This window comes from Talpa europaea (assembly GCF_964194135.1).
Source record: "Talpa europaea genome assembly, chromosome: 14".
In the NCBI taxonomy this organism is placed as follows: domain Eukaryota; kingdom Metazoa; phylum Chordata; class Mammalia; order Eulipotyphla; family Talpidae; genus Talpa; species Talpa europaea.
Genome location: NC_140082.1, coordinates 92,427,328 through 92,452,142, shown reverse-complemented (window position 1 = coordinate 92,452,142; position 24,815 = coordinate 92,427,328). Strand labels below are relative to the sequence as shown.

Genomic DNA, 24,815 nt, shown 5'->3' with positions numbered 1-24,815 from the left:
TCAAAGGGCGCTCTGGTCTTTAATGAAGGCGGTCCTCTCGCCCCGGCCCTCGTCCTCGTCGGAGTCGGACGGGCATTCCTCCTGCCAGGCCTCGGGGGGCAGCCCCTTGTAGGAGACGAGGCCGCGGTCCATGGTGTACACCTTCACGCCCCGGAAGCTGAAGCCGGAGCGCAGCTGCAGGACCAGGAAGATGGTGACGAAGACCAGCACGATGAAGGCGCAGCTGAGGCCGGCCACCACCTCGGGCAGGTGGGAGGGCAGCAGCCCCGTGCGCAGCCTGGGCGCGACCTCCACCTCGGGGTTCCGCGAGGGCGGCGACTCCCGGCTGCTCTGGCTCTGCCGGGAGCACGTCTGCTCCACGGGGTCCAGGGAGGCATGGCTGGGGCAGCTGAGGCAGTCTGTGGGGGCTGGCCCCCGGCAGGTGGCACACGAGCTGTGGCAGGGGGTGCAGACGCTGGCCCGGATGGTCTCCACGTCGTTCTCAGTGCTGTAGTGCGTGTCCAGGAGCTGGGGGGCGGAGCCCGCGGGGCAGTGCTGGACACAGCTCTTGCGGTGCAGGGAGAAGCCTTCCTCGCACACTGCGGGCGGCAAGGGGGCGGCTGTGGCCACGGGGCTGCGGGCGGCCCCAGCACGGCCCCCAGGCTCCCCCAGAGCCAGGTGCACCCTCTGTTCCCTGCCCCGACTCCCACCAGGCCCCGCTACTGACCCACACAGGCCTGGCTGGACGTGAGGGTCTTGCAGCCGCTGCTCTCAGGAGGTGGGGGCGGCCCCCCGGGGGCCGTGCCGTACAGCACAAGGGTGAATTTGGTCAGTGTTCCTATTTGAGGGTGGGGAAGAGGCAGGAGTTAGCGGTGCTGCCCCCAGACGCACCCCCAGCCCGCGGCGTCACCCCCATACCATAGTTGTTGGCTTCGCTGGTGTTTTCAATCTCCAGGACCCACTCGCCAGAGGGGTCCTCGTCCCAGGAGTGGGTGGTCATGAAGGCCCAGTCGTTAAAGCCGTCCGCGGAGTAGTCGTGTGGCCTGGGGGGAGGTGCACATGTCGCCCGAGCTCCCAGCCCGGGGCTCCCTCCCAGCCGGGTGCGCACGCCGCGGCCTCTCCCCCAGGAAGGCAAATGGCCTCAACCAGGTTCTTGGCACGGGCTGGTGCGCCACACTCGGCAGCCAGCGGTGGAAGCCAGGGTCCCGGAGAGCGGGGGTCCCGTGGGGTGAACCCCCTCCCAGGGCCCTCGAGCAGCACTGGGAGACCTCGGTCGCGTGACCGGCCGCGGTGGGGGCACGTGAGCGATGCGCGTGAGAGACGGGCAAGCACCTGGCGGCCAGCAGGGTGGAGCGGGTGCCCATGGGGCTGACCAGGTGGATGGCCAGGTCGCCGCGGCGGTTGTAGGACAGGGTGAGCCGCGCCTGAGCGTGCTCCAGCCGGGTGACGTGGCTGGGCTCCCCCCGGCAGGCTGTCACCGTCTTCCGCACCTCGAGCCGCTTCCCGATGTCCCTGTGAGAGCGAGGGGGGTCAGTCACCCGCCCGCCCCGGGAACGGCGGGCGCCCCCCAGCCGGCTCCAGCCCTCACCGGGGCTCCGTGAGGATGTCGATGATGCACTTGCGCTGGGGGGCCACCGTCGTCCAGTTCCGGGCCAGGGCCACCATGGCGCCTGCGTCCAACAGCCCGTAGCCATACGAGTGGCTCACTGGGGGGCAGGAGCGGGGAAGGCGGTCAGGGGAGGCCGAGCCCCGGACCCCCCCACCCCTGTTCCGCCCCCGACCGCGCCGTCCTCACCTTTCCGGCCCACGCCGTTGGTGGCCCAGTCATTGGCGTTGAGGTGGGCCGGCTTCGAGGTCTGCACCACCAGGTGCTGCATGTCCCGCCAGGTGAGGTTCTTACTGCGGTGGGGGGGGTGAGGAGGGGGGGAAGCGGGGCTCAGTCTCTGAGGAGGAGCGGGGAGCCAGGCCGCCCGGGGGAGCGCACTCACTTGGCCTCCAGGGTGAGGGCGATGATGCCGGCAGCCAGGGGCGCGGAGGCCGAGGTGCCCGTGTGGGACTCCGTGCACTTCTGCCGCAGGTCGGTGGTCACCTGCGGAGAGCGCGTGCCGGGCTGAGGCGACCCGAGGGCCACCCGGAAGCGCCCTCTGCCCACAGCCCTGAGCACCCCCAGGGTCCCCACTGGCACCCTGCTAACTTGCTGGGGCCGGGCCGGGCCCCCCCCTTCTGGCCTCGGGGACCCCAGGAACAGGGAGCCCAGCTCCTGAGGGGCAGCGGCTGCGTGTGGGGCCCGACGGGGCGGAGGACTCACGATCTGCTTCTCGTTCTGGCCGCCGCTGCTGTAGGTGGTGGCCAGGGTGGACGAGCAGGCCTCGCTGTACCAGGGCACGTTGCCCAGCTGCGTGGCGCTGCTGATGGACAGCGTGTAGATGCTGTTGGTGTAGCCGTCGCAGTTGCAGCTGTCGTGCTCCCGGCCGCCGTTGCCGGAGGCCCAGACGAAGATGGAGCCGAGCCCCCCGCGGCCCTGCAGACAGAGCGCGCTGGGGTCGCTGGGGAACAGCGGGGCGGGGGTAGGGGCTGGGCGTGCAGAGGGTCGCCAAACAGAGGGGGCTGCCGGAGGCCGAGGCTTGTTCTCCTGGCGCCCGCCTGTCCCCAGGCCCCCCGCCACCCCCGGCGGGTCAGGTGTACGTGCAAACACGCCTGTCTGGGCGCAGACTAGACCCAGGCCACCCTAAGTGGTGGTCTCCGGGGGGAGGGAGGGATTTCTATTTGCTTCCTTCTGCTGTCCTAGACCCCGAGCGTGTTGGCAATCACGCTTGGAGCAAAGCGAGAATTACACGCGACTTAGACAGGGACGGGGCAAGCGAGGGCTGGCGAAGACGGCTCCCTGCTCACCTGGCTGACCCCCCGGAAGAAGGCCTCCTCGGCGAGGCGGGCCGGCCCGTCCACGGTCTTGCCGTCGTCCTCGGGGCCCCAGCTGGCGCTGTAGATGTGGATGTGGTTGGGGTTCAGGCCCAGCGAGCGCGCCTCCACCGCGTCCGTCACCTCGCCGTCCAGCATGCGCACCCCTGCGCAGGGTGGGGGTGGAAGGGTGCTGCATGGGTCCAGCTGCCAGGGGTGCCTCTGGAGCACTCCCAGCCGTGCACCCCAGGGGAGGGCAGGGGTGTGCAGGCCCCTGACCCCTGGGCCAGCTCCTGCCTTCCACAGGCCAGGGCCAGGGCAGGAGAACTGGCCCAGCCCCCACCGCACCCCAGGACGGGGAGTTGGGGTCTCAAGGGAGCGTGGGGCTCCAGGCCTGCCACAGAAGGACTCGGGAGACCCCGCTCGGGGGCACTCCGGCTGCCTGCCCTGGGTCCGGATCTGCCCTGGTGCGGAGGCGCCGCGGGCGGTGGCGCGCGCGGCCCAGGAGAGGGGCAGGGGAAGGTCCCGCGAGGGCCCTCCCAGGCCGTCAGCCGCAGGCACCCACCTCCGATGCGGGCGTTGAAGGCCACGCCGACGCCGCAGACACCGTTGTTGGCCACGGCAGCCACCTCCCCCGCGCACCGCGTGCCGTGCCTGCCGGGGCCCAGAGCTCGGCGTTAGCAGTGGCGGGGCGGGCCCAGTGGGGAGGCCCCGCCCCAGCTGGCCACGCGCTCTCAGGCCCAGGCGCAGCCCGGCCCCCCACCCAGCAGGGAGACCGAGGCCCGAGCGGCTGTTTCGTACCGGTTGTCGTTCATCTGCGTGTACCGAGGCTGGGGGTCGGGGTCCTGGTCGTTGACGTCGAAGCTGGCCCCCGGATCCTGAGAGGGAGCAGCCGTGCTCAGGGGGCCTGGCCTGGTGGCAGGAGGGGCGCCCGAGCCCCGCCCCCACGTCCCCCGCGCCCGCCTCTCACATAATTGCCTGCCAAGTCCGGGTGGTTCTTCTCGATGCCGTCGTCCAGGATGGAGACCACGATGCCGCGTCCCGTGTAGCCCTGCGCCCAGGCGGCCTTCACGTTCAGGTCCCGCTGGCCGACGCCGGACTGCAGAGACCCCGCCCCCCGCACTCAGCAGGCATGTGGGTTGTGCGGGGTTGCGGAGTCCTGTCAGCACCCCAAAACCTCTGGCTCCGCCCGCCCCGCTCTAAAGGCCGCTGCTGGCTGGCTGGGCACCCAGGCCCCACGGCCACGTACCAGGTACCACTGCTGGGGGAACTTGGGGTCCGTGGGCTCCTGGTACACATCCCGCTTGCTCCGCCGCTTCGCCACCTGCTGCTCCAGCCACCGGACCTGCAGGGGGGGACAGGGTGTGGGCGGGGGAGGGAGGCGCGCTCCCCGCTCCCCCCACCCCCGAGAGCTGGGGGAGGGCGGCGGTGGGGGGGGCTGCGGCCGCTCACTTGAGGCTCCCTCTCCAGCCGGCTGTGCCGCAGGCGGTGAGGTGACAGGGACCGCTTCGTCACTGCTCGGTGCCAGAAGTGGTAATAGTCGCCGAAGATCTGCAACGGAGCAGGAGCGGGGCTGGGCGTTCCATCTGGCAGTCCCCGGGGGGCGGGAGGCGGGGTGGCAGCCGCCAGGTGGAGGTTCACCGGGCGGGGGGCTCTGCTTCCTGTCCAGCGCCCGGAAGGGGGAACGGGGCCAGGAGGTGCCTCTCCCCGAATACAGCGGTCCTCTGAGCCACGTAAGCTAGGAGTAAGGGCAGGCCCCCCATCCCAAGGGCTACCAGAACGCAGGACCCCCACCCCTGAAAAGACTAGGCCCCCCCCATGCCTTGCGCTGGGCCAGCGCGCGGCAGGCGAACCTACCTGGCCCAGGTTGAGGAAGCCATGCTTGCGGGCCACGCTGTCAGCCACGGACGGGCCTCCAGGAACATGCACCGCCCACGTGTTGGTGAAGACCTTCTGGCCACGGGCTTCGGCCACCAGCAGGAGCAAGACCCCCGCCGCTGCTACCACCCATAGCACCCGGGGCCTCAGCTCCATGGGGGGGGCAGGTGACCGGGACCCCGGCGCCCCCGTCTCCGTGGCCTGGTCACAGGGCCTGGGCTCCCGCGTGCCTGCTCGCTGCCCGTGGCCCGGGGCCGGCTGGCGGGGGCATGGGGCCGAGGTGGGCACGGCGAGGACAGGAGGCGGAGAGCTGCCGGCTCTGTGGGGACAGGGGAAGGAAGGGGGAGGGTCAGTCCCCGTCCAGCTGCGCCCTGGGGGGCTCTGGGGCGAGGGGTCGGAACGTGACCCAAGGTCTGCCCGCTGGATGGACAGACGGACGCCACACGAGAACCGGGGCGCGGGAGGAGCTGGTTCTGGGGCTGGCGGCGGGGGCCGGGCGCGGCACACCGACACCCCACCCCACCAGGGCAGGGCAGAGCTGGGAGCCCCGTTCCCTCGAGGGGGGGATCACGCCTGCCTGCCCTCTCCCCTGGGGCCGGAGCAGGTTTTCCAGAACTACCCAGTTGTATTTGATAAAAGAGTAAAATGTTGGCTTTTCAAAGTTTGTCAGGGGCAGCGTCTACGCAGCGCATGTTTCCTGGCTCAGCAAAGCAGGCGCGGCCCCAGGGGGTGCCTGCCGAGACCCTCGGCCCGGGAAGCGGGGGCAGCCCTGGGTGGCGCTGGTTTGGTTTTCTCCGGCCGGGCGCCTTCGACACTGTCTCCTGGGAACAGCGAGCCTGCTGCCTGGGCCAGGCCGCCCCGCAGCCCCCTCGCTCGCCCACGCCCACCGGACTTGCCTAACCCGCTCCGGGCCGCCAGGGCCAACAGCCGCCGGGCCAGGCGCGCCAAGGTAAGGCTGGATCAATAGTCTTGTTGTTTTTCCTCCTTCGGCAAACAGACAGCGGGGCCTCTGCCGGGGTCACGTAACTGTCCCCACGGACGGCCCCTGACTAGCCAGAAGCCAAGCCCCGGGGTGGGGGGAAGCTAAGGGAGGTCCCCGCGGGGCCCTGGGCTTGCTCTCAGGCCTGTCCACGGGCCGAGCCCCTCCACTACCTCGGCTGCAAAGAGGCCGCTCTCTGCCAGCAGCTCAGCAGGCCCGCGGACGTGGTGCTCGAAGCCCCGGCTCCGGCAGGGCTGCCCTGGGCCAGACCAGCCTCCCTGGCGACGCTCGGGCTGCCGCTGCTGCCGTCCCACCCTGCCGCCGGGGGGACGCAACCCAGTTCCTGGAGTATTTTCAGTTTACACCAAAATAACCTGACAGCTGAAGGCAGGAGGCGGCCGGCCACACTGCAGCTCCTCCTCGCCCGGGGCAGAGTCCACCGGCTCACTCTGGGCCTGACGCCACAGCCCGGGATGCCTCGGCAGGGCACATCCAGCCCTAGGGGGTGAAGGGACCCCAAGTCCCCACGTAACAGGAGCTGTGGGGGCTGGGGACGGAGCCAGATTAGAGCAGGGCCTCTTCCCCCGGAACTGCCACCACGCCGGGGCCTCCTGGGACCCGAAGTCAGCAGCACCGCCAGCCCCGCGGGAGCCCCCAGGCCTAGCCTGGGTTCACCTGGGCCGAGCCCGAGCCCAGGCCAGCACCGGGCGGAAGAGCTGCAGCTGCGGCGACGGCGCCGACCCGCCATTTCATCACCTGGCAGCCCCAGAAAGCAAGCAAGACGCAGACACCACCCCGGGACCCCCGGGACCCCGCCTGCCTCCCTCTGCCCGGCTCCCCAGCCTGCTGAGGGGGGCGCCGCGGCCACGGGGGCGCCAGGCTCCAGGACGGAAGGGGACCCCTCCCCAGGAGCCGAGCCGGGAACAATGAATGAATGGGGTCCCCACCCGCCGACTGACTCACCCGCTGAGGCCCGAGCTCCCAGGAGGCCCGGCCGCTGGGCCGCTCCCGCGGGCGCCTGCACCCGGGTCGGCAGAAGGGTGGGCGCCCCTCCCGCCGGGCCGGCACCTCCCAGCAGACACCCCCAGGCGCCCCCCAGGCGCCCCCCGCGGCCAGCGGCTGTCCCGGGCTGTGGGGGCCCGCGGGCCGGGGCTGCCCCGGACACGGCTCCGTGTCCTCCCAGCAGACTCGGCCGGGCGTCCCCGGCGGCGCCCGCTCCCCTGGAATCCTGAGGTGCAGCCCGTGACGGCGGCCCCCGCGGCGCCCCCAGGTCCCCCCCCCCCGGCCTCAGTTTCCCGGCCGGCACCGCCGGGCCGCGAGTTTCCAAACTTTCTCCAACGCAGAATCCGTCTCGAGAAATCGCATCTACCGCGGACGCCCCGAAACCGGAAATAGGAAAACGGGGCGTCCTGGGCGAGCCGGCCGCGCCCCCCGCGCCCCCCGCCCGCCGCCCGCCGCCCGCCGCGCGCCCCCGGCCGGCCCGGGGTGGGGTGGGGCGGGGCGGGGCGGGGGGCGAGGGCGGGGGCGGGGGCGCCGCGGCGGGCGGGCGCCGGGCCTGGGGCGCCTCAGGGCCGTGGCGCAGGCCGCGCGCGTCAGGCAGCCCCGCGGCGGCCTCCGCGGCCCCGACGCGCCCCCGCACCTGCGCCCGCGCCGCCCAGGTGTGCGGGGACCCGCGCCCCCCGCCGGCCGCCCCCGGGGCGCGAGCGCCCGGCCCTGGGGTCCCCGCCGCGCCCGAGGCCGCCCGGGCCGCGCTCAGGTGGGCCCCGCGTCCGCGGCCCGGCCGGGAGAGGCCCCCGCGCCCCCCGCGCCCCCCGCGCGCCCCCCGCGCCCCCCGCGCCCCCCCCGCGCCCCCCGCGCCCCCCGCGCCCGCCTTACCCGGGCCGCGCGGGGAAAGTTTCCGGGGCGCCGGGGCGCGGGCCGCAGGCCGGGCCTCTCGCGTCCCCGCGGCGTCCCGGGCGGCGGCGGCCTCGGCCCGGCCCGGACCCGGCGGCGCGGCCTGGCCTGGCTCGGCGGGCGGGGGAGCGGCCGGGCCGGCGCGGCTTGTTTACTCGGCCGCTGTCAGCGCGGCGGCGCCGGCTCCTCCCCGCGCCCGCCCGCCCCGCGCCCGCCCCGCCCCGCGCCCGCCCGCCCGCCCGCCCGCCCGCCCGGCCCGCGGGGAGAGCCGGGCGCGAACCCGCTTCCCGGCGCGGCCAGCAGGCGCCCGGCCCGCCCGAGCAGCGCCCGTGCCGCGGGCCGGGAGGACAGGCCCCGCCAGGAGAGGAGCCCCGGCCGGAGGCGCCGTCTGTGGCCCGAGGCGGCCCCGTCAGCCCGCGGGCCGCGGGCCCAGGACGGCCCGGCCCGGCCCGGGAGAAGCCCCCCTCGGCCGCCCGGGCCGCGGCGGCCCCTCTGTGAAATGGGCGCGCTGCTCAGTCGGGGGCGCCCCGGCGCCTCCACCCCGTGGCCGGACCTTCTCCCGCTCCCAGGAGCAGGCCCGGGCACCCCGGGCGCCCCGAGCTGGCGGAGCCGCGACGAGGAGAGCAAGGCCCGCAGCCGGCGGAAGCGAGTCACCTGGTCCTCGGCCCGGGCAGGCCTGTGGGGGCGGCAGGGCCGGGCCTGGCCTCACCTGGCCTGGGCGTCCCGGTGCCGGCCTGCGAGGCCCGGTCTGCAGGCCCGGTCCGGCCACAGGGACGGCGAGGCCGGCGGCCCCGGGGGGCCCCACCTGCCGTAGGCGCCGGGGAGCGGGTGCGTCTCAGGAGGAGGGGCTGGGGGGCACCTCCCGGGGCCGCCACCCCACAGCCTGCCACCCCACAGAGGCGCCAGCCTGCCCCGCACCCCGCCTCTGGCAGGAGCTGACTGTGGAAGCCGGCGGCTCAGGGCTGCACCCCGCGGCAGGAGCAGAGGGGCCAGCGGGCCCCTGTCCTGGGTTCCTACTTAGCCCCCCACCTACTTTGGCAACAAATGTGTTGCAGAGGACACACCCCCACCCCCAGACCCTGGGGTGAGGGCTGGTCTGGAACGGGCTGCAGCTTCTCCCTTATCTCCCTGCAACAAGGCCTGTGGGCAGGCGCCTTCATCATCCCCGGGAGCGAGGCTGGCCGGGGAGCCGGGTCCCTGGCGCCCCGGGCCACGGACCCAGGTTATCAGTGTTCCACCCAAGTTAGTGGGCAGGGGGCCGAGGGGGTAGCACCTGTGGGCGGTGCGGGGCTATAGGTAAGGCTCTGAAGGGGTCCCCACCTGCTCAGTGGGGCTCTGGGGCCCCGGCCTGCCAAGCCTTTTTACCCTTGGACTTGGGACTAATCTGGGGGCCTTGGAGAGCCACTAGGGGGTCCTGTGGTTAAACCCACCAGGTCACCCTGGCACCAGGCACTCCCACTGTCTTCTGGGGTGCTCTGGGGCTGCCCCCTCCCCCCCTCGCCTGGCAGCACCCCAGCAATGCCTCTGGCACCGCCCCACACCTGGCTTCAAGCAGAGTCCCACACCATGCGTGCCAGGAGACACAGCACAGCTTAACTGGTGTCTTCTCTGCAGGGTGGGGTCGAGAGCTTTTTGTCCTCTCTGCCACCCGCCTTCTCGGGACCAGCCTTTTCAGGAGCAGCTGCAGTAACTTTTACAAGAAACCAGTAAGCCCCTGCCCAGGAAAGCTGAGTAAAGCGTGTCCATACTTCACCAGCCCGCTGCTCGAGGCCTGTGTCCGCCCTGGGGTCAGGCTCCGCTGCCCCGCCACCGGCAGGGCTGTCCAGCTCCGGCTCCTCAGCCTGGGGAACCTCCTTTATGGGCCCACGAGCCGGTGTCCGTGGGTGGGGGGCGGAGCCCGAGGTGATCTGGTGGTGACGTATCTGCTCACGTTGGGGCAGCCTCCGCGTGGCCAGCGGCTCTTCTGCAGCTTTGGGTGGGTCTGTGCTCACCTTTTCCTGCCGGCTCTGCCTGCTCAGTGTACCTGCGAGGCCCTGCCGGCGCCCGCCACAGCTGGGCAGCGAGGCGGGCCTGGGCACCACCTGCCCTGGCAGGCACCGGGGAGCAGCTGCGGGAGGCCGGGCCTGGGGCCTCCCACCAGGGCCCTCAGGGCGTGTCCCGGGGAAGCTGCGCCTGGGAGAGCCTGCATCTCGGGCCTTGCCTCTGCCTGCCTTGATCCAGACGAGCCAAGGAGTCGGGACCAGGACCCTCTGAGTCTTCTGATCCTTCTGCCACCCAGAAGGGGGTTCTCAACCTCGGCTCTGCTGACGCCGGGGCCAGATCCTGCTCTGTTGGGGGCTGGCCTGTCTCCCTGGCCTCCAGCGCTGGCTGCCAGCAGCGCCCTCCACACTGTGATCTCAAAGTTGTCACGGCCAAGTGTCGCTGGGGACGAACTCTCCCCGCTGAGAGCCGGAGATCCCGAGTGGGGAGTGGAGGTGGGGGGCGTGGGGGCGCCAGCCGGGGAGTCTGCGGGGCCCGGCACCAGGCCGCTGGCGGCCGCCGGAGGACACCCTGGCAGGGCCGCGGCGGCGGGGTCAGGGCACACAGTCTCGCGTGTGCTGGCAGAGTGTCCTGGCAGTGCGTCAAGCATCAGCCGTACCTCAATAAAGCTGTTTTTTCAAATGTATTTGAATTGTTTAATGTTCCAGGGCTTGCAAGGCATTATTTTTAGAATTTGCTGATGTGAAATAGCCTATTTCTTAACCATGTCAGATAAATGGGGGGACGCCGCTGTCCCGGGGGGAGAGAAATGCCGGAGGGCCCCGCAGGGTAGGCCTGGGGCTGACCGGGAGCAGGGGACGGAGTGTGGAGACGTGGCCGGCACCCCGCCCCCGCGGTGCTGCCAGGCCAAAGTGTCTGGGGCCCTATGACCAGCGGCTTGGGAAAGTAAAATGACATCCAGGAAAGGAGCGGACGATTCTGGAAGTCACAGGTCTCCACTGCTTTCATCCCTAAAGCAAACACGGCTGAGGAAGGCTGTGCATACCTGGCAGTGCTGGAGCCTCTGGGGAGCAGGGGCATTGCAGGAGCCCAAGGGGTGCATTGGGTGGGGTGGGGCACGCCTGGGAGGGAGAGCTGGGGGCGGCTCGGCAGCCCTGGCGGCCTCTCGCTTGCTTTTCAGTGGATGGGGGGGAGCTCCGAGGCTCCCAGGGGTTGGAGGGAGGTTGGGAGGGGAAGGCTTGGGGGGACAATGAAAGCCTCTGGTGCCCTCAGACACTGCCTGAGCCCCTGGGGTGCAGACCCTGCTCCCAGCTCCAGCCGTGCTTCTTGAGGGCAGCAGACAGCAGCTCAAGAAGCCAGTCTCCGAGAGAAATTCTGAAGTAATCCAGAGAAGACACAAACAGGGAAGCAGGGTTGTGCCAGGGTGATCAGGGGAGGCTTCTCAGAGGAGGTGATATTGGAGGATGAAGATGAAGTGTGAAGTTCTGGCGAGAGGCGGCCCAGTCGTGAGCTCAGAAGCTTCTGGGGAGCAGTGGGGGCAGCAGAGAAAGGAGGTGAACACGCACCCCAGGCGGCAGGCGGGTCCTGCGGGGGTGCAGTCAGGCTCTCACGGAGTCCACGCAATGGGCCGCTCCGGAGAACTGTGCTGTCCACAGTGAGGGCTTGTGAGGATGGAGGTGGGGATGCGCCTGGACCTCCAGGGTGGGAGGCGCCCTGGGGACACAGGTGGGGGCAGGCGCAAGGAAGTCAAGCCGTGGTCATCCCAGGAAGCAGGGCCCCGGAAGACCGGGGAGGGCGACCAGGCCGGGGTGGCTGGGGTGGCCAGTCTGGGGGCTCACTGCAGGCGTGGGGGGCCCCAGGTGTACCTCCCAGCCGGCAGGACCCTCGGCGGCAGGACCCTCAGGCCCGGAGCCCGCGCAGGCGCTCAGCCTCGTCTGCACATGGTGCTGTCGCCCTCACAGCCCAGAGGCAGCACTAATTCTACCCCCACCTTCTAGTCGGGGAAACTGAGGCCCAGAGATCTCCCCGTCGTCACGGGGGAAGAGAAAGGACCTGGGTGTGCGCCTGGGAGCAACAGGGAAAGCATCTGGACGCCTCCAGAGATAGGTGCCCTCAGGCGGCGGCTGTGGCGGCCTGAGTCACCCGTGACTCCCTGGGCAAGGCTGGCCCGCACCCCGCGCTCTCCGGGCCGCACACGGTGACCTTCTGGCTCCGAACACTGAGCTGCCCCTCACGCTTGGGTGGAGGTCCTGATGCTGGTGCCCAGTCCAGCTCTGGGCTCGAATCCCACCTGAATGCCGCTCCGAACCCCCCAGGTGAGTGGGTGAGCTACTGGGGCCTCAATTTTCCCATCTGCAAAGTGGGTAAAAGCGACCCAGCTCCTCAGGGGACCCCTGACAAGCGCTGAGTGTAGCGCCAGGCCCGTAACCAGGGGCGTCCTGCCACAGCCTCCTCCCACCCCGCAGGCCGGCCCTCCCGGGGCCCAGCTCTCAGCCCCTGCACGGGGCCCAGGCATGGCTCCGGGACGCCCCTGTCCACCTGCAGCCTCCAGGCGCCGCTCCCGGTGCTCTGGTCCGGGTGGGCATCGCTGCCTGTGCTTGCCGTGGCCTCGGGGCCGTCCCCGGAAGGCCATCTTGCAAGCCGCCCTCTCCTTTGACTTCTTGCCTGTGAGGTCAGAGGTCAGCATGGCCCTCACAGGCCGTGACACGCAGGATACAGGGCGCCTCCTGGGGCAAACGGACGGGCTCACCCCAGGCTCCGATGCCTGCCTGGGGCTGGGCCCCGAACCCACTCCAGATACCCAGTGCTCCCAGGATGGGGCAGGCTCTGCAGCCCGACGCCCCGGGGCCCCCTCCCTGCCAGGGCCCCGGCTGTCTCCGTGCTGGAGAGAAGAGGTGCTCCGAGATGGCCTGGGGGCGGCCCCCGCGGACAGCTCCTCGCACTGGGCCCTGACCTGGCCTCCTGCACTCCTGCGCGGGCCCGAGGCCGCCTCTGAGTGGTTTGGAGGCGAGCGATGCTGTGTCAGGTACGCGCTCCGTGGGGCCCAGCCGCCCGCCATCCGTCGCCCTTCAAAGGTCGTAACCCTTAACTAGACAGAAAAGCATGTTTGAGTCTCCGCTGCCCCGCGACCCCCCGCGGCCCCCGCTGCCGGGCCAGTGTGTGGGCTCCCCACGCCCACGCAGCTGCACCCCGTCTCTCCTCTGGCCTCACACGCCCTTCCTGAGCTCAGACGGGAACTTATGACAAGTTGTTTTTTTGACTCAGCAATCCTGGCGGGAAAATGGACACAAACACGACCACAAACCAGCCGTGAAGCAACAGCGCGGTCTGCTGGGAAGGGTGACACCACGGGGCAGGCCCTGGTGGCAGCGGGCGGGTGTCCCCTGGCTCCGCCCCGCCCCCCCACCCCCGCGGGGCAGGCTGTTACGTCACACGGTCACAGGCCTTCCCTCGGTTCAACACATCATTTACGAATGAAATCCGCCGCTGCGCCCTTCTTGCTGGCCAGCGGCGAGGGTGCCGGCTGCCAACGCAGCCACACGCGCGAGTCAGACTCGGCAGCGAGGTCCTGTGTCCACAGCCGACGGCGAGGTGGCCCCGCTGACAGCGAGGACGCGAGGCCCGGCCTGGCAGCCCCGTGCGGGTCCTGCTCATGTGGGGCCTGACCTCACCCGCCCAGCAGTCTGATTCGGGCAGCGCCACCCGTTTCACGGACGGAGCCTCCCGTCTCGGGGCTTCAACGACTCGCTCGAGGTCACAGGGACGGGAAGTAGGATTGTCAGGCCCTGAACAGGTCAGGTCAGCTGACCCCAGTGGCCACTGCAAGGGCTGGGCGGGGACCGGACTTCCCGGCCATAATGCCCACCTGGCCAGGCCCTGCTGGGTGGCCCCGCGGTGCACGGGGCGGAGGGAGCAGGGGTCCCCGTAGGCGCCTGTGCTGCAGAGGGGGGCTCCCCTGCGTCCCGCGGGCGGGCCCGGCCTGGCCGCCTCTCCCCATACGGAGTCGAACAAACACACACGCGCCAAAACACCACTTAGGCGATAATGATCTGCGGCCGTGACTGTCACGATGACGCTGTGTCAGGTCCTGGCAGGGCCCGAGGGCCCCGGGTGCGTCCGGAGCGTCCCTGCTGGCCGACGGCCGGGCCGTGCTCGAGCTGGACGGCGACGGGCCAGCCCCTCCCTGCGGCCTTCCGCCCGCTCTCCTCCCGCCCGCCGCCCTCACCACCAACCCTCTGGCCTCTGTCACCGTCTGCCCGGGCTCCCCGCTGGAGCTCCGCGGCCGGGAGCGGCCGGCGGCCTGACGGAGCCCGTGAGCGCCATTGGCCTCTCGGGGATGGGCGAGTTTCCAGCTGGACCATGGAGCTCAGGCTGCTCTGAGCCCCGCCCCGGGGCAGGGCTGGGCCGCAGCCTCCCGACACCCGGGCCCAGGTTCTGGGACCGAGGCCTCCATAGGGCAGGCTGGGGAAGCCCAGAGCCCGCCAGAGACCCTCCCCCAGGAGCCCAGGGGAGCCGGGGAGGCCTCCACCCACGCCCACCTCCCACCCGCCGAGACCCCGGCCCGGGTGAGAGCACCCCGTCTCCCCCGCCCTGCCCCGGGGGGCCCCCAGGCCTGCCTCGTCCTCTCACGGTCTTTCGGTTTCTGTCCGGCCCGCTGCTCCTGGCGTCGGCATTTGGCGTCCACGACTGGACTCGGGTGTTCTCTCCCCCTGGGGTTGCGCTTCTGCCAGAACTCAACCCCTTCCTATTGGAAAATTTGGCTTTTTGCACCACAGGAGCCCCCACCTACCGGCGCCCTCCGCCCTCCCCTCCCCCGGCCTCCTCCCAGGCTCCCTGGGCTCCAGCACACTGGCCGCTGCGGTTTCTCCAGCGCCCATCGCACCCCACCTCAGGGCCTTCGCCCCGGCTGCCCCGGGCCACGCCCCTCCTCGCTGACACCGGCGCGCCCGAGCCCACTGGCCGCTGTGGCCCGCGCTGCAAGCAGCCCCCACCCCCCCCGTCCTTGTGCGGGCGCCGCCCGTGCCCCGCTGCCCTGCAGCACCCCACTTGTGCGGGCAGGGCCGCGCCCGCCCATCGGCCGCGCCACAAGAGGCCGTCAAATGATTTCATCGTAGGAAACGTGAATCTACAAAAACACACGAGGAATAAAGGACACGTAGCACCTGCAGCCCCCCCCCCCGGCTGAGCGCGTGGGGGGGCACAGGGGGGAGCGCGGGCAGGGGAGGCTGGGCAGGGCATGCAGGGTGGTGCCCCAGGTCTCCGGCTCTCGGGAAACTCTGGGATCTCGTCAAACCTCCTCCCCACGCCGTTCTCTGCGACCCCAGCCCAGCAGCAAGGGCCTGCCCTCAGCGCCAGGGCACCCTGCACCCAGAAGGCTTGGACACTGGTAGAGGGGGGTCGTCTCTGGGGCCAAACAAGACTCCCGCGCGGCACTGCAGAAGGCTGTTGGGGTTGGGCAGGGACGACCCAAGCCCGCCTGGCCCAGCCGCGTGCACCTGCCATGCGGTCTCGAGCCCCATCGGTAGACGTGGCTCCAGCCGGCCGGTCTGGGAGCCGGGCGGGGGTTTGCGGTCCCCGTGGGTGCTGCCAGGGGTGTAGGCGGCCTGAGAACTCTGCTCTCCTCACAGAGAAACGTCAGCTGCAACCTCACAGATTAAACCCCACAAGCCCTGTGACCCCGAGGCAGGTGCCGGGAAGGTCACCTGGGCCAGGAAGTGGCTATGAGACACGAACCAGCACAAAATCCCCTCTCAGCTACTGCAGCGTTTCTCTAAGGGCTTGGTCTTCGCAGAAATTGGGTCACTGGGGCACCTTGCCTAGGGGAGCACTGGGGGAACTCCGTGGGAACTCCCACGCGAGGGTTCACGTTGGACAACACACCTGGGGGTCACAGTGGTGGCCAAGCCAGCACATGGACCCCCACTTCTGTGTCCTCCCCCACCACAGACATCGCTGATCCACCCGCTCGCAGCTGACGAGCCGCGGCCACTCCATCAGCACTCGAGCCTGAGCGTGGGGCCGAGGAAGGAAACGTGCCTTTGCTGCCCTGCCTTTCGGACCCCCAGGCTTGAGGCTGCCCGAGGGGCAGGGAGGGCGTCGGACCCGGCCAAGGGGGCGGGGCCCGGGACTGGACAGTCGGTCCGGGAGGCAGAGGGCACTTGTGCCCGGGCCCCGCCCCCACAGTCAACAAGTGTGGAGTGAGTCCAGGGTGAGTTGACCTGATAGAACTTGGACTTTCTGGGCTTTGAGTCAGGGGGACACAGTGGGTAGATGTGGGGCCGTGGCAGGCGCCAGGGCCCAGGACACCGTGGCTGCACACGCCCATCTGAGCACTCATCCCTGGCCGGTGCCCTCTGGGGGTGGCCGGCCTGTCCTGGGCAGGCCCTGCTGTGGGCCGGGCGCCTGCGGTGCGGGTGGCCTTGTGTGTGGCCGCAGGCGCCCGGCCCCCTGCGGGAGGCGCGTCACCGTGTCACCTCCACCTCTTCGGTCCGGTGCCCGGGCTGACTCGTCCCTGATGGGCGATAGGGACGAGTCCCCTGCTGGTGCCACAGGAGGGGAGGACGTGAGTCCCGGATGCTGGGCTGGTGCAGGGAGGATGGCTGGGGCGAGCCAGGGGGCCCTGCCGTCACCCCAGCTGAGATGCTTCTGAACACCGGGCTTCTCCTGGCGACGGGGAGGGCAAGACGGACGAGGGCGTGCTCGCGCGCCGCAGCGGGGAGCCCTTCTGGGGCCTCCATGTGCGTGTCGCGGTGTCCGTGTGCCAGGGGCTGTGGACGGAGCCCCCCACTCAGCGAGGGAACCTGGTGTGCGGGGCTGGAGGGTGCAGGTCATCCCCTGCTCTGAGAGGCGGGGCTGTGTCCACCTCTGGCCTCCGGGCCAGCCGACCGGGCCTGGGCTCATGCGGGGGGCGGGGGCGGGGAGCGTGGCGGGCACCGGGTGGAGCAGGAGGAGCGGGTTTTGACTGGTCTATAGTTTTTAAACAAAACCGATCTGCGCTGTGTTTCCGAGGGCCGCGGAGCGGGCGCAGCAAGAGCGAGCGGTGCTCCCACGCTCCGGGAGGCCGGGGCCGCGGCCCGCTGGATGGACGCGTTCCGGGCTGGGTCTCGCTCCCTCTTTGTGCCTTTCAGTGTCCCCAGCGAGCCTGTGCAGGCCCGCAGCACTCTCCAAACACCCGCGTTTGGGGGGCTCCAGCTGCGGGGGCTCTTCCGGACCTGCCCCCTGGGGTGGCACCTGCAAACTGGGGAGGCCTGGTGCACCTGGGAGAGACCAGGTGACCTTCAGGCTGGGGTCCGGTGCCCGGGCCGATGCCGTGACGCGCGACTGCCGCCCCCACTTCCTCCCCGCCCTGCTGAGTCTGCTGCTGAGTCAGGGCCCCTTTGGGGAAGAGGCAGGACGTGGTGGGACCCTGCAGGATGCGGCAGGTCGAGCCGGGCCGTCCCCAAGGGTGTACAAGCTATGGGGGGGGGGAGGTCCCAGCAGAGGCCGCGTGTCCCCCGCCGGGCCGGGCACTCTGCTGAGGGTCTGTCAGACCTTGATGACTGATCCCGAGGGGACCCCACGCGGGCTGGTGCATCGGCCAGTTCCGACCTCTGACCCCTCAGATTTTAAATGCCATTGAGCTGGATGCGGCCTTGTGCGGGGCCCAGGCTAAGACGCCGTCACCAGCCTCAGCTCGGGCCGGCTCGTGGCCGTCCTGGCGATGGAGTCTCCTCTCCTTGCCCTCACGCTTCTGGGGCCTGCGGGGCCCCCTCCTCTTGGTGCGTGGGGTGCCCACACCCAGCTTCTGCCCACCCCGTGGGTGAGGCCGCCGTGCTCCAGCCCGCCTGACTCTCCACGCCCCGGCCTCTGCCGCTGTCGTGGGGCTGGCGAGCCCCCGGCCCGGCCCCTCCCGCTCGCCGTGGTCTTGCGCGTCGCGCCTGAGGTTTAAAGTTCGCTCAGGCTTTGCCTCCGCGGCTCTTGGGCCCCCGCCCTCGTCCGGCCTGGGCTCCCGCGGCCCCGCTGTCTCGGCCTGAGCTGGGTCGCCCGGACGCACCGCCGGGCCTGCTTTCCCAGCGCAGACGCAGCTAAAGCAAAGGTTCATTTAAAGAAGCAGCCGGTCCTGACTCTGAGGTCACAGAAATCTTCTCAATGTGCTCAGGGCCTCCCTGGTGGCGCAAGGGGTTAAGACGCAACCTATGAAGCTGTCCCAGCCTCCCAGCTCCAGTTCGATCCCCGCGGCCAGGGAGCTGCCCCCAGGGCGCAGCAGACCCCTCCTGTCTCCCCGCTGCTCCCCTCAGCCGTGGATTTCGTCAGTCTGCCTGTTCTGCTCCCCACTCTGTCTCCGGTGAGTCCTCTCACCCCCTGCACCTCCGGCCTGCACCCCAGGTCTTGTGTGCATAAATAAATCTTTTAAAAAATAAAAAAATGAATAAACGCGCTCCCTGCTCTTCTCTTGTCAGCCTGGGATCCGGCCGAGCGTGAGTGTGGCGTCAACTGGGGATCTAGTTTTACTCTCCCATGTGGATGGCGCTCGCCCGGCGCCATCTAGAATCGTCTGCCTTTCCCCCGCCGGATGGTGAAGCCTCAGCGTCCCGCCGGTTCTGCTCTGGTCCCCTGTCCCCGGCGCCCAGTTCCGCTGCCTGAGCTCATTCCCCAAGTTTCCCTCCACTGGGCGCACGGAGGACTGGGCAGGGGAGGTGGCACAGGCGGTGGGTGCCGAGGGCTCTGGCGAGTGCGGGCGGGCAGCAGAGGTTCCAGGGTCAGGTGGTGGCTGGACCGCCCCCAGGGCCAGGCCACAGGGCGGCCTCGGCCTGTGAGCTCCTGTCGGGCATGGAGTGGGGGGCGTGCACAGGATCTCTGGGGGGTGGGAAACTGGGATCCAAGGTGACGCTGGGGTTGGGGACAAAGCTGGGGGCGTGGCATCTGTCCTGCTGTCTGGCCCAGCCTCTGGCCCCAAGCACTATCTCAGGGAAGCAGCCCTGGAGCTCCCCGGGGAGCGGCTGGATGTGTGTCCTCACTGGGGTCTGTTGCTATTTTGGGGGAGAAGCAGCTGGGTGTGAAGGGGGCCCCACAGTGGAGGAGTTGAGCTTGGGAGGCCCTGCTGGGGGCGGGAGCCAGAGCTGGGCCTTCTGACCAGACGGGGGCTCACCGCCCTCAGGAAGTCACCTTTGGCCCACGGCTGCCCGAGCTGAGTCACTCGGGGAGGCGCCCGGGAGGAGCTCAGGCCGCTGGGGCGGCCCCGCCGCGGGCCCTGCAAGCAGGCCCAAGGCAGCAGCAGGGCAGGCATCGCTCGTTAGTGCATTCGTTCGTTCACCGGGTCAGGGTCGCCAGGATGGCGGAGGAAGGTTCTCAAATGCCCCAACACTGAGGGGGTGTGCAGGGGGCAAGGGCTGGGGCAGGCAGGGAAGAGAAGGGAGGGCCTCGGCCGGGGGACAGAGCGGCTGCCCCGCAGGGCCCTCGGCCTGTCCATCCGCCTGGGTGTCCTCGGGCCGGCCGGGCGCAGCTGGCTGGGCGGGAGGGGCAGGGCGGGAGCACCTGGGTGCTGTGGCGTCGCCGCGGGGATGTCCTGTCCTCGTCGGGCACGGCGGCCAGGGCTGGCGAAGGGCGAGAAGGACACAGGGGGGTGGCGGGTGCTCCTGACAGGGCGCGGGGCCGGCTCTGCCCGGCATCCTCACAGTCGCGCCGCGCCCCAGCAACCTGGGCCAGGCCTCCCCAGCCCCCTTCCTGGACCGAGAGACGGACCCGCAGAGACGGGGAGTCGCGTGTCCAAGGCCTCGGGTGGCTCCACGTTCGGACCCCCGCCTGGTGGGACCAAATTACGATTTCTCAGTGTGACTCTTTCAGAATCTTCAATTTCACACCATTAAAAAAAATTGCATCTCCGTTACTCAAGCATGGAAGACTCTAGAACACTGCAGGGCCCTCCTGACACCCGCGGGCACCGGGCGCTGGGGGCCGAGGTCAGGCTGGAAGCCGGCGCCTTGTCAGGTGCGCTGACCTCACCTCTGACCTTCCCCTCGGCCGCTCGGGCGCTTTGCTGCCTCGGGGGCCGCCCAGGAGCACCCAGTCCTCGCCCTTTCTCTTCATTCATTCATTCCTCGCACCTCCTCCTCCCTGGCCGTGAGGCCGCCTGCCTGGTGCGCTGGAGGGTGGCGTTAGAGGGGCTCAGGGGCTCCCCAAAGCACGTCTAAGGCCCTCATCAAGGCCGGGCTGGCTCTGTGCCTGGGCCCAGTGCCTGAGACAGGGGCCTTGGCCTCAGGGACCTGCGGTCAGGACGGGCCCTCCAGCTGCCAGGGCTGCGCCCCAGGGACCAGCTCCCTTCAGCTGCTCCTGGGGCTCCGCTGTTGGGACTTGCAGAGACTCTGGGTCCTCACACAGTCTTCCTGAAAACCCAGCGCACCCTAGGGTGTTAATGACGCGTGCAGCTTAAAACCTCCAGGTTCCCAACTCTGGCTGCTCAGAAGATCACCCGAGGAGAGAGACAAGGGGAGAGGGAGGGAGAGGGAGGCAGGCACGGGGCGGGGGGTTGGGGGGGGCTGCAGGTGATGCGTGTTGATTCTGACAAAACAAGCAACAGACGCGTGCAACAGAGAGGGACGCCGGGGAGGGCGGAGCTCGCGGCCTCGGAGGGGGTCCCATCCTCTCGGTCTGCGCCCTCTGCCCAGCGCCCGGCCGCGCCCGGCCGGGGGTGTCACGCAGCCCCCCATTTGGTCGCCGTGACAAGCCCACGCGGAATCTGGAGAGACAGAGGCCCGGGGGGAGAGGGAGGGGCTGGGACTGCGCACACCTGCTCGACTTCAGCTAAGCTCACGCGAGCTCAACAACCTCAAGGGCGAGTCTCCCCTTCTGCGAGCGGGACGAGTCCCCCGGTTCCCCTCACGCCGGGCAGACAGGCTCCAGGAGGGGCTGAGTCTCAGCACCGTCACCCCCGTGCCTGCGTCCGGTCCCGGGCCAGGAGCTACCCTCAGGGCGCAGCAGACCCCCTGCCTCCCCGCTGCTCCCCTCAGCAGTGGATTTCCTCTGCCTGTCCTGCTCCCCGCTCTGTCTCTGGGGAGTCCTCTCACCCCCGCACCTCTGGCCTGCACCCAGCTCTTCTACACATAAATAAAAGTAAATCTTAAAAAAGGAGGTTCCACAGCTCAGTAAGACCGTCTTGGGGGGCCTGGGGCGGAGGGACAGACGCGTCAGCCTGGGCCGTCTGGAGTGGGTGCCCCTGGGGCGGCCCGCAGGGCACTTCTAGGTCCTGTTGGGAAAGTGGGGAGACGCTGGAATGGGCTAAAATGGGAGCTCACCGCGTCCTGGGCGCGTCCAGCCTCTCCCGGCTCCTGAGAGAGTCACGTCCCGCACCTGCAGCAGCTCAGGGCCTGGCCTGGCCCAGCCGCCCCCGCCCCCAGGCCGCCGCCCCAGCCCCTGGACGTGGTGGGTCCCGCCCCGGAGCGCCCGTCACCTGACAGCCGGCGCGGGTTCGCGGCCGCAAAGTCCTTGGCCCGTCTGCGCTGCGCGGATGCCCGTGGGGTCGCTCCGGCGCCCCCTCTTCTGCGCCACGCGAGCCCCCCGAGACCCCCGCCAGCGCCGGGCGGGAGGGCCGTGGGGTCCGTGGCGGGGCCCCGGCTCTCAGGGCGCGGCCGCCCTCCCGCCCCCCGCTGCCGTGGTCCCGCCGGCCGGCCGGGGGTCGGGGGGGGACAGCAGGGAAGGGGGGGCTGGGGGGCTGCCCTTGCCCGGGAAAGGGCCGCCAGGGCAGCTGGGCCGAGGCCGGCCAGAGGACAGCCTGGGCCCTCGGGATCCTGGGGCGTCCTGGGCGCCCCCTCTGCTCTCCGGGCCCCGGGGCCGGACACGGACCGGCGCGGGAGCCTGGCCCAGCGCCTGCCTGCGGTGGGGCTCCCTGCCCGGCCAGATGCCCGCGGGGACAGCTCGGGCCGGCGGGCCGCACCCGGGAGCGAGAGCCGCCCTGGAGCTTCTGCGAGGAGCAGGGAGCCCCGCCCCACAGCTGCACCCCACTCCCCGACCCTGCTGCGCCCCCGCCGGCTCTCGCGAGGCTGTGGCCCAGGCCCCCCGCACACGCGAGGCTGGGCAGCCGCGCCGTGGCAGGGGCCGCAGGACCCGCTGACGGGAGCGTCCCGGCTGGCGGGGCAGCTCGGCCCAGGGCCCGGGGAATCCCCTTCCTCAGAGGAGGAAGCCGCCGGCTCTGCCGGCCACTGGGCGAGACGAGGCCCGGCCTCCTGCCCCCGGGGCCCGCGCCGCGCTGGACCTCAAGCGCCGGGGGAGCCGCTCCCGGAGCCCCGGCCTGCTGTGTCCCCTGCGGCGGGCCCTCTCCTGCTGGCCGGGCCCTGCGTCCCGGGAGTGCGGGCCGCGCAGGTGCCGGCTCAGGCCTTCCTCAGGCGCTCGGGCTGGGCCGCGGGCTCCCGGTGGCGTGTGACAGGGCGGCCCGGCTGGGGTCCTCGCCCGCGGCCTGAAGGGGGGACACTCCGCTGCGGGCGCCCGCCAAGGTGAATAAAGGGTTAGTCACCAGGGACGGGGAAAGAGGAAAATGTACAAGTCAGGGAGAAAAGAGGGAGGTGAAGTCTTAAATGGGTCCTACCCTCTCCCCCGACCTGGCCTCCCAGGGGCGCGCTGAGAGCTGGCGGGGGGCCAAGAGCTGTGGAGCCACGAGGAGCCCCCACGGCCCACGTGACTGGTTTTATACCACCCCCGGCTGCTGAGCCCACCCTCAGGTCCCAGCCACCCGCCCTTGGCGGTGACGGGATGTGTCTCTCCCAGGGTCCTGGCGGCTTTGGCCTGGCCAGGGGTGGGGTCCACCAGCCTGTATGGAGTTGGCTCAGGACATCCTCTCCCCCTGACGGTCGGATGGACATGTGGCGCCTGCCCCAGGAACCCGCAGCCGCACCTCGGGGGGTGTGCACCCCCCCGCATGCACGCCCTGCGCGGTGTGGGGTGTTGTCTGCAATCTCCAGAGCCCGGAATCTAGATGCTCCCAGCAGTGGACAGCTGGGTGTGGCCACGCCTGGAGGAGGCTTGGTCTTCCTTAGCCACATAATAAGAGGGTGACGCTGCCAACGGCTGAGGCCCCCGAGGGAGGACCGAGTCGCTCGGGCCAGTCAGCGTCTGCAGGGGGTGTGACGACGCGTGGTCAGCGGCCACACACTCACTGCGTGTCCTGAGGTCGCGGGTCACCCCTGCCCAGATCACAGGAGGCCGGGGCTGCCGTCAGCCTGTCTGGGATGCGCTTCCTCCCGGCTGGGTTTCGGTCTGTGATCAGAGGCTTTCCAGAAATTTCCAGATGCAGAGAAGGTTGCCGGGTCGGGTCTCCCAGCTCATCACTCCCCCCCCCCCCCTCCCCCCGCCGCTGACTTATTCTCCCAGAGGCGTCTTCCTTGTCGGGGCCAGGGCCTTGTGCCTGGCTCTGACCTTGGCGGGCACTGAACCGCCCGGCCAGAGCTGGCCGCTGCCCGTGTGTTCACAGGGCCCCTGGGGCAGCTACTGCATCCAAAGCTGGCCGAGGCCTGGGGCAACCAAGTGGCCTATGTGGGGTGGTGGCCCAGAAACCCCATCCCTCACACCTGCAGGGTCTGGCGCCCGGAACCCGCTAGTCCCATCCTGTGTGCCCAGAAGTGACCAGGAGAATGGAGGCTCCGCAGCCCACCGTGACCTCTGCCCCCACGGCCTAGCGCCCCCACTGCACTGGACAAGAGCCCCAGGGAACGGCATGGTGGGGGGTGGGGGTGGGCGGGCAGTGTCTCTGGAAAGCAGCTTTCAGCGGCCCAGCACAGCTGCAGCGAGCCCTCCCTCAGCCAGGGTGACCCCACAGGGGCCCCTCCTCCTCCCAGGGGCCCAGAGGCTCTGCCAGGCTGGGAACCCTGGGCTTGTGGGACCCCCAGCTGCTCCCAGAGCTGGGGCTGCTGTCTCCGGGCGGGACAGGGCTTGGGGGCGGGGCCCCTCCCAGCTGCAGGGGAGAAGCAGTGGTTTCATAAGAGCAGGGCCCCGGGGCCACAGCCTCCACTTCCCTTTCTGGAGAAAAACCGCAGCTCAGTGCTGGATGGCGATGGAGCGGCCAAGGGGCCTGAGGTGTGGGCCGGAGGGGGAGGGGGTAGGGAAAGTGTGGGGTGGTTTGGGAAAGTCACCTCAAGTCCTCAGCTCAGGATCGGCCCTGGGGCGCTTGTGAAAAAGGAGGGATTTGTCTGAAGGACACCAGGGCCACCCAGATGCCCCCAGAGGCCACTCCCTCCCGCGTGGGCCTGCAGAGGATACCACCTCCGTGAATTCGGCTTCCGCATAAAGGAGACCAGCAGCACCCGCGGGGCGGCAGGAGGGTCAGAGGTGATTCCATCACCCCACGCTCCAGGGACAGCCCTGTGGGGAGCAGGCTCTCCACGGAGGCCTGCCCCCGAGGCGGTGGGGTCCCCTGCCCCCGGGGCTAAGCAAGGACGCCCCACCCTGGGGTGGCTTTGCTGTCGCTGTCTTGGACACCAGAGGTCCTGGTTGGGGTCCGGGAAAGCCCGTGGGCTCCTGTCCTCCTGGTACAGCCGTGAGGATGCAGCCCCACTCCGGGGGGCCGGAGGCTGAGGCTGAACTGGTGGCAGCCACCGGCATTTCCCGCGCCTGCTCCCGCCAGGCTGTACCATGAGCTGGAGGCGGGCCAGCCGCGGCACTCGGCCCCTATCGGCCTCCCCAGGCCCCGAGCCCCGGGGTACCGCTGGGTCTCCAGCGTCTGGCGCTCGTGCGCAATGGAAGGGTCAGCGCTGACTGCCCGAGCAAGGCTCGTCTCCAAGCCCGGCGCTGCGCGGGGAGGGAGGGTGTGAGCTCCAGCCAGTGCCCGCCAGCACGCCCTCTCTCCGCGGGACGCGCGGGACGGATCCCAGCAGCCCAAGCGCTGGCTAACGTCCATTTCCTCTTCTCCCCCCACAGGTGCTTCCAGCCGCCAGAGCGAGGGCCGGTTCCCGAAGGGCCTGGCTCTCGCTGGCGTGTCTGCCCCAAACCCTGGCACCAGGGCCAGCAAGATCACTTACAGCAGGAGCGGCACCTCCACAAACGAGTGGGGGCTCTGAGGACGCCCACCCAGCATCCCGGCAGCTTTCACGGGAGGGTCTGAACCCCGAGGCCGCCGAGGGGCAGCGCCCCCCTGAGATGTTCTCATCACATGCCTGACTTTTCTTGTTGACCCCAGACTGACACCCTGAGGGCAGGAGAATGTCCGTTGCGTTTATTGTTTATTTCTCTCTCCTCACTGGGAGTT

The 24,815-nt window shown here is 70.3% G+C and overlaps 1 protein-coding gene across 1 annotated transcript; it reads right to left on the bottom strand.

The window, feature by feature from the left end:
* On the bottom strand, positions 1-4,911 carry FURIN (furin, paired basic amino acid cleaving enzyme; the record flags this gene model as incomplete). Its single annotated transcript, XM_084254184.1, has 15 exons — positions 1-578; positions 707-817; positions 898-1,022; positions 1,312-1,491; positions 1,568-1,685; positions 1,775-1,878; positions 1,968-2,068; positions 2,288-2,500; positions 2,872-3,044; positions 3,443-3,531; positions 3,679-3,755; positions 3,848-3,976; positions 4,127-4,222; positions 4,330-4,428; positions 4,735-4,911. The coding sequence occupies 15 exons, from the start codon at positions 4,909-4,911 to the stop codon at positions 1-3; spliced, it is 2,370 nt and encodes a 789-aa protein (XP_084110310.1).
* Between the last annotated feature and the right edge of the window lie 19,904 nt (positions 4,912-24,815).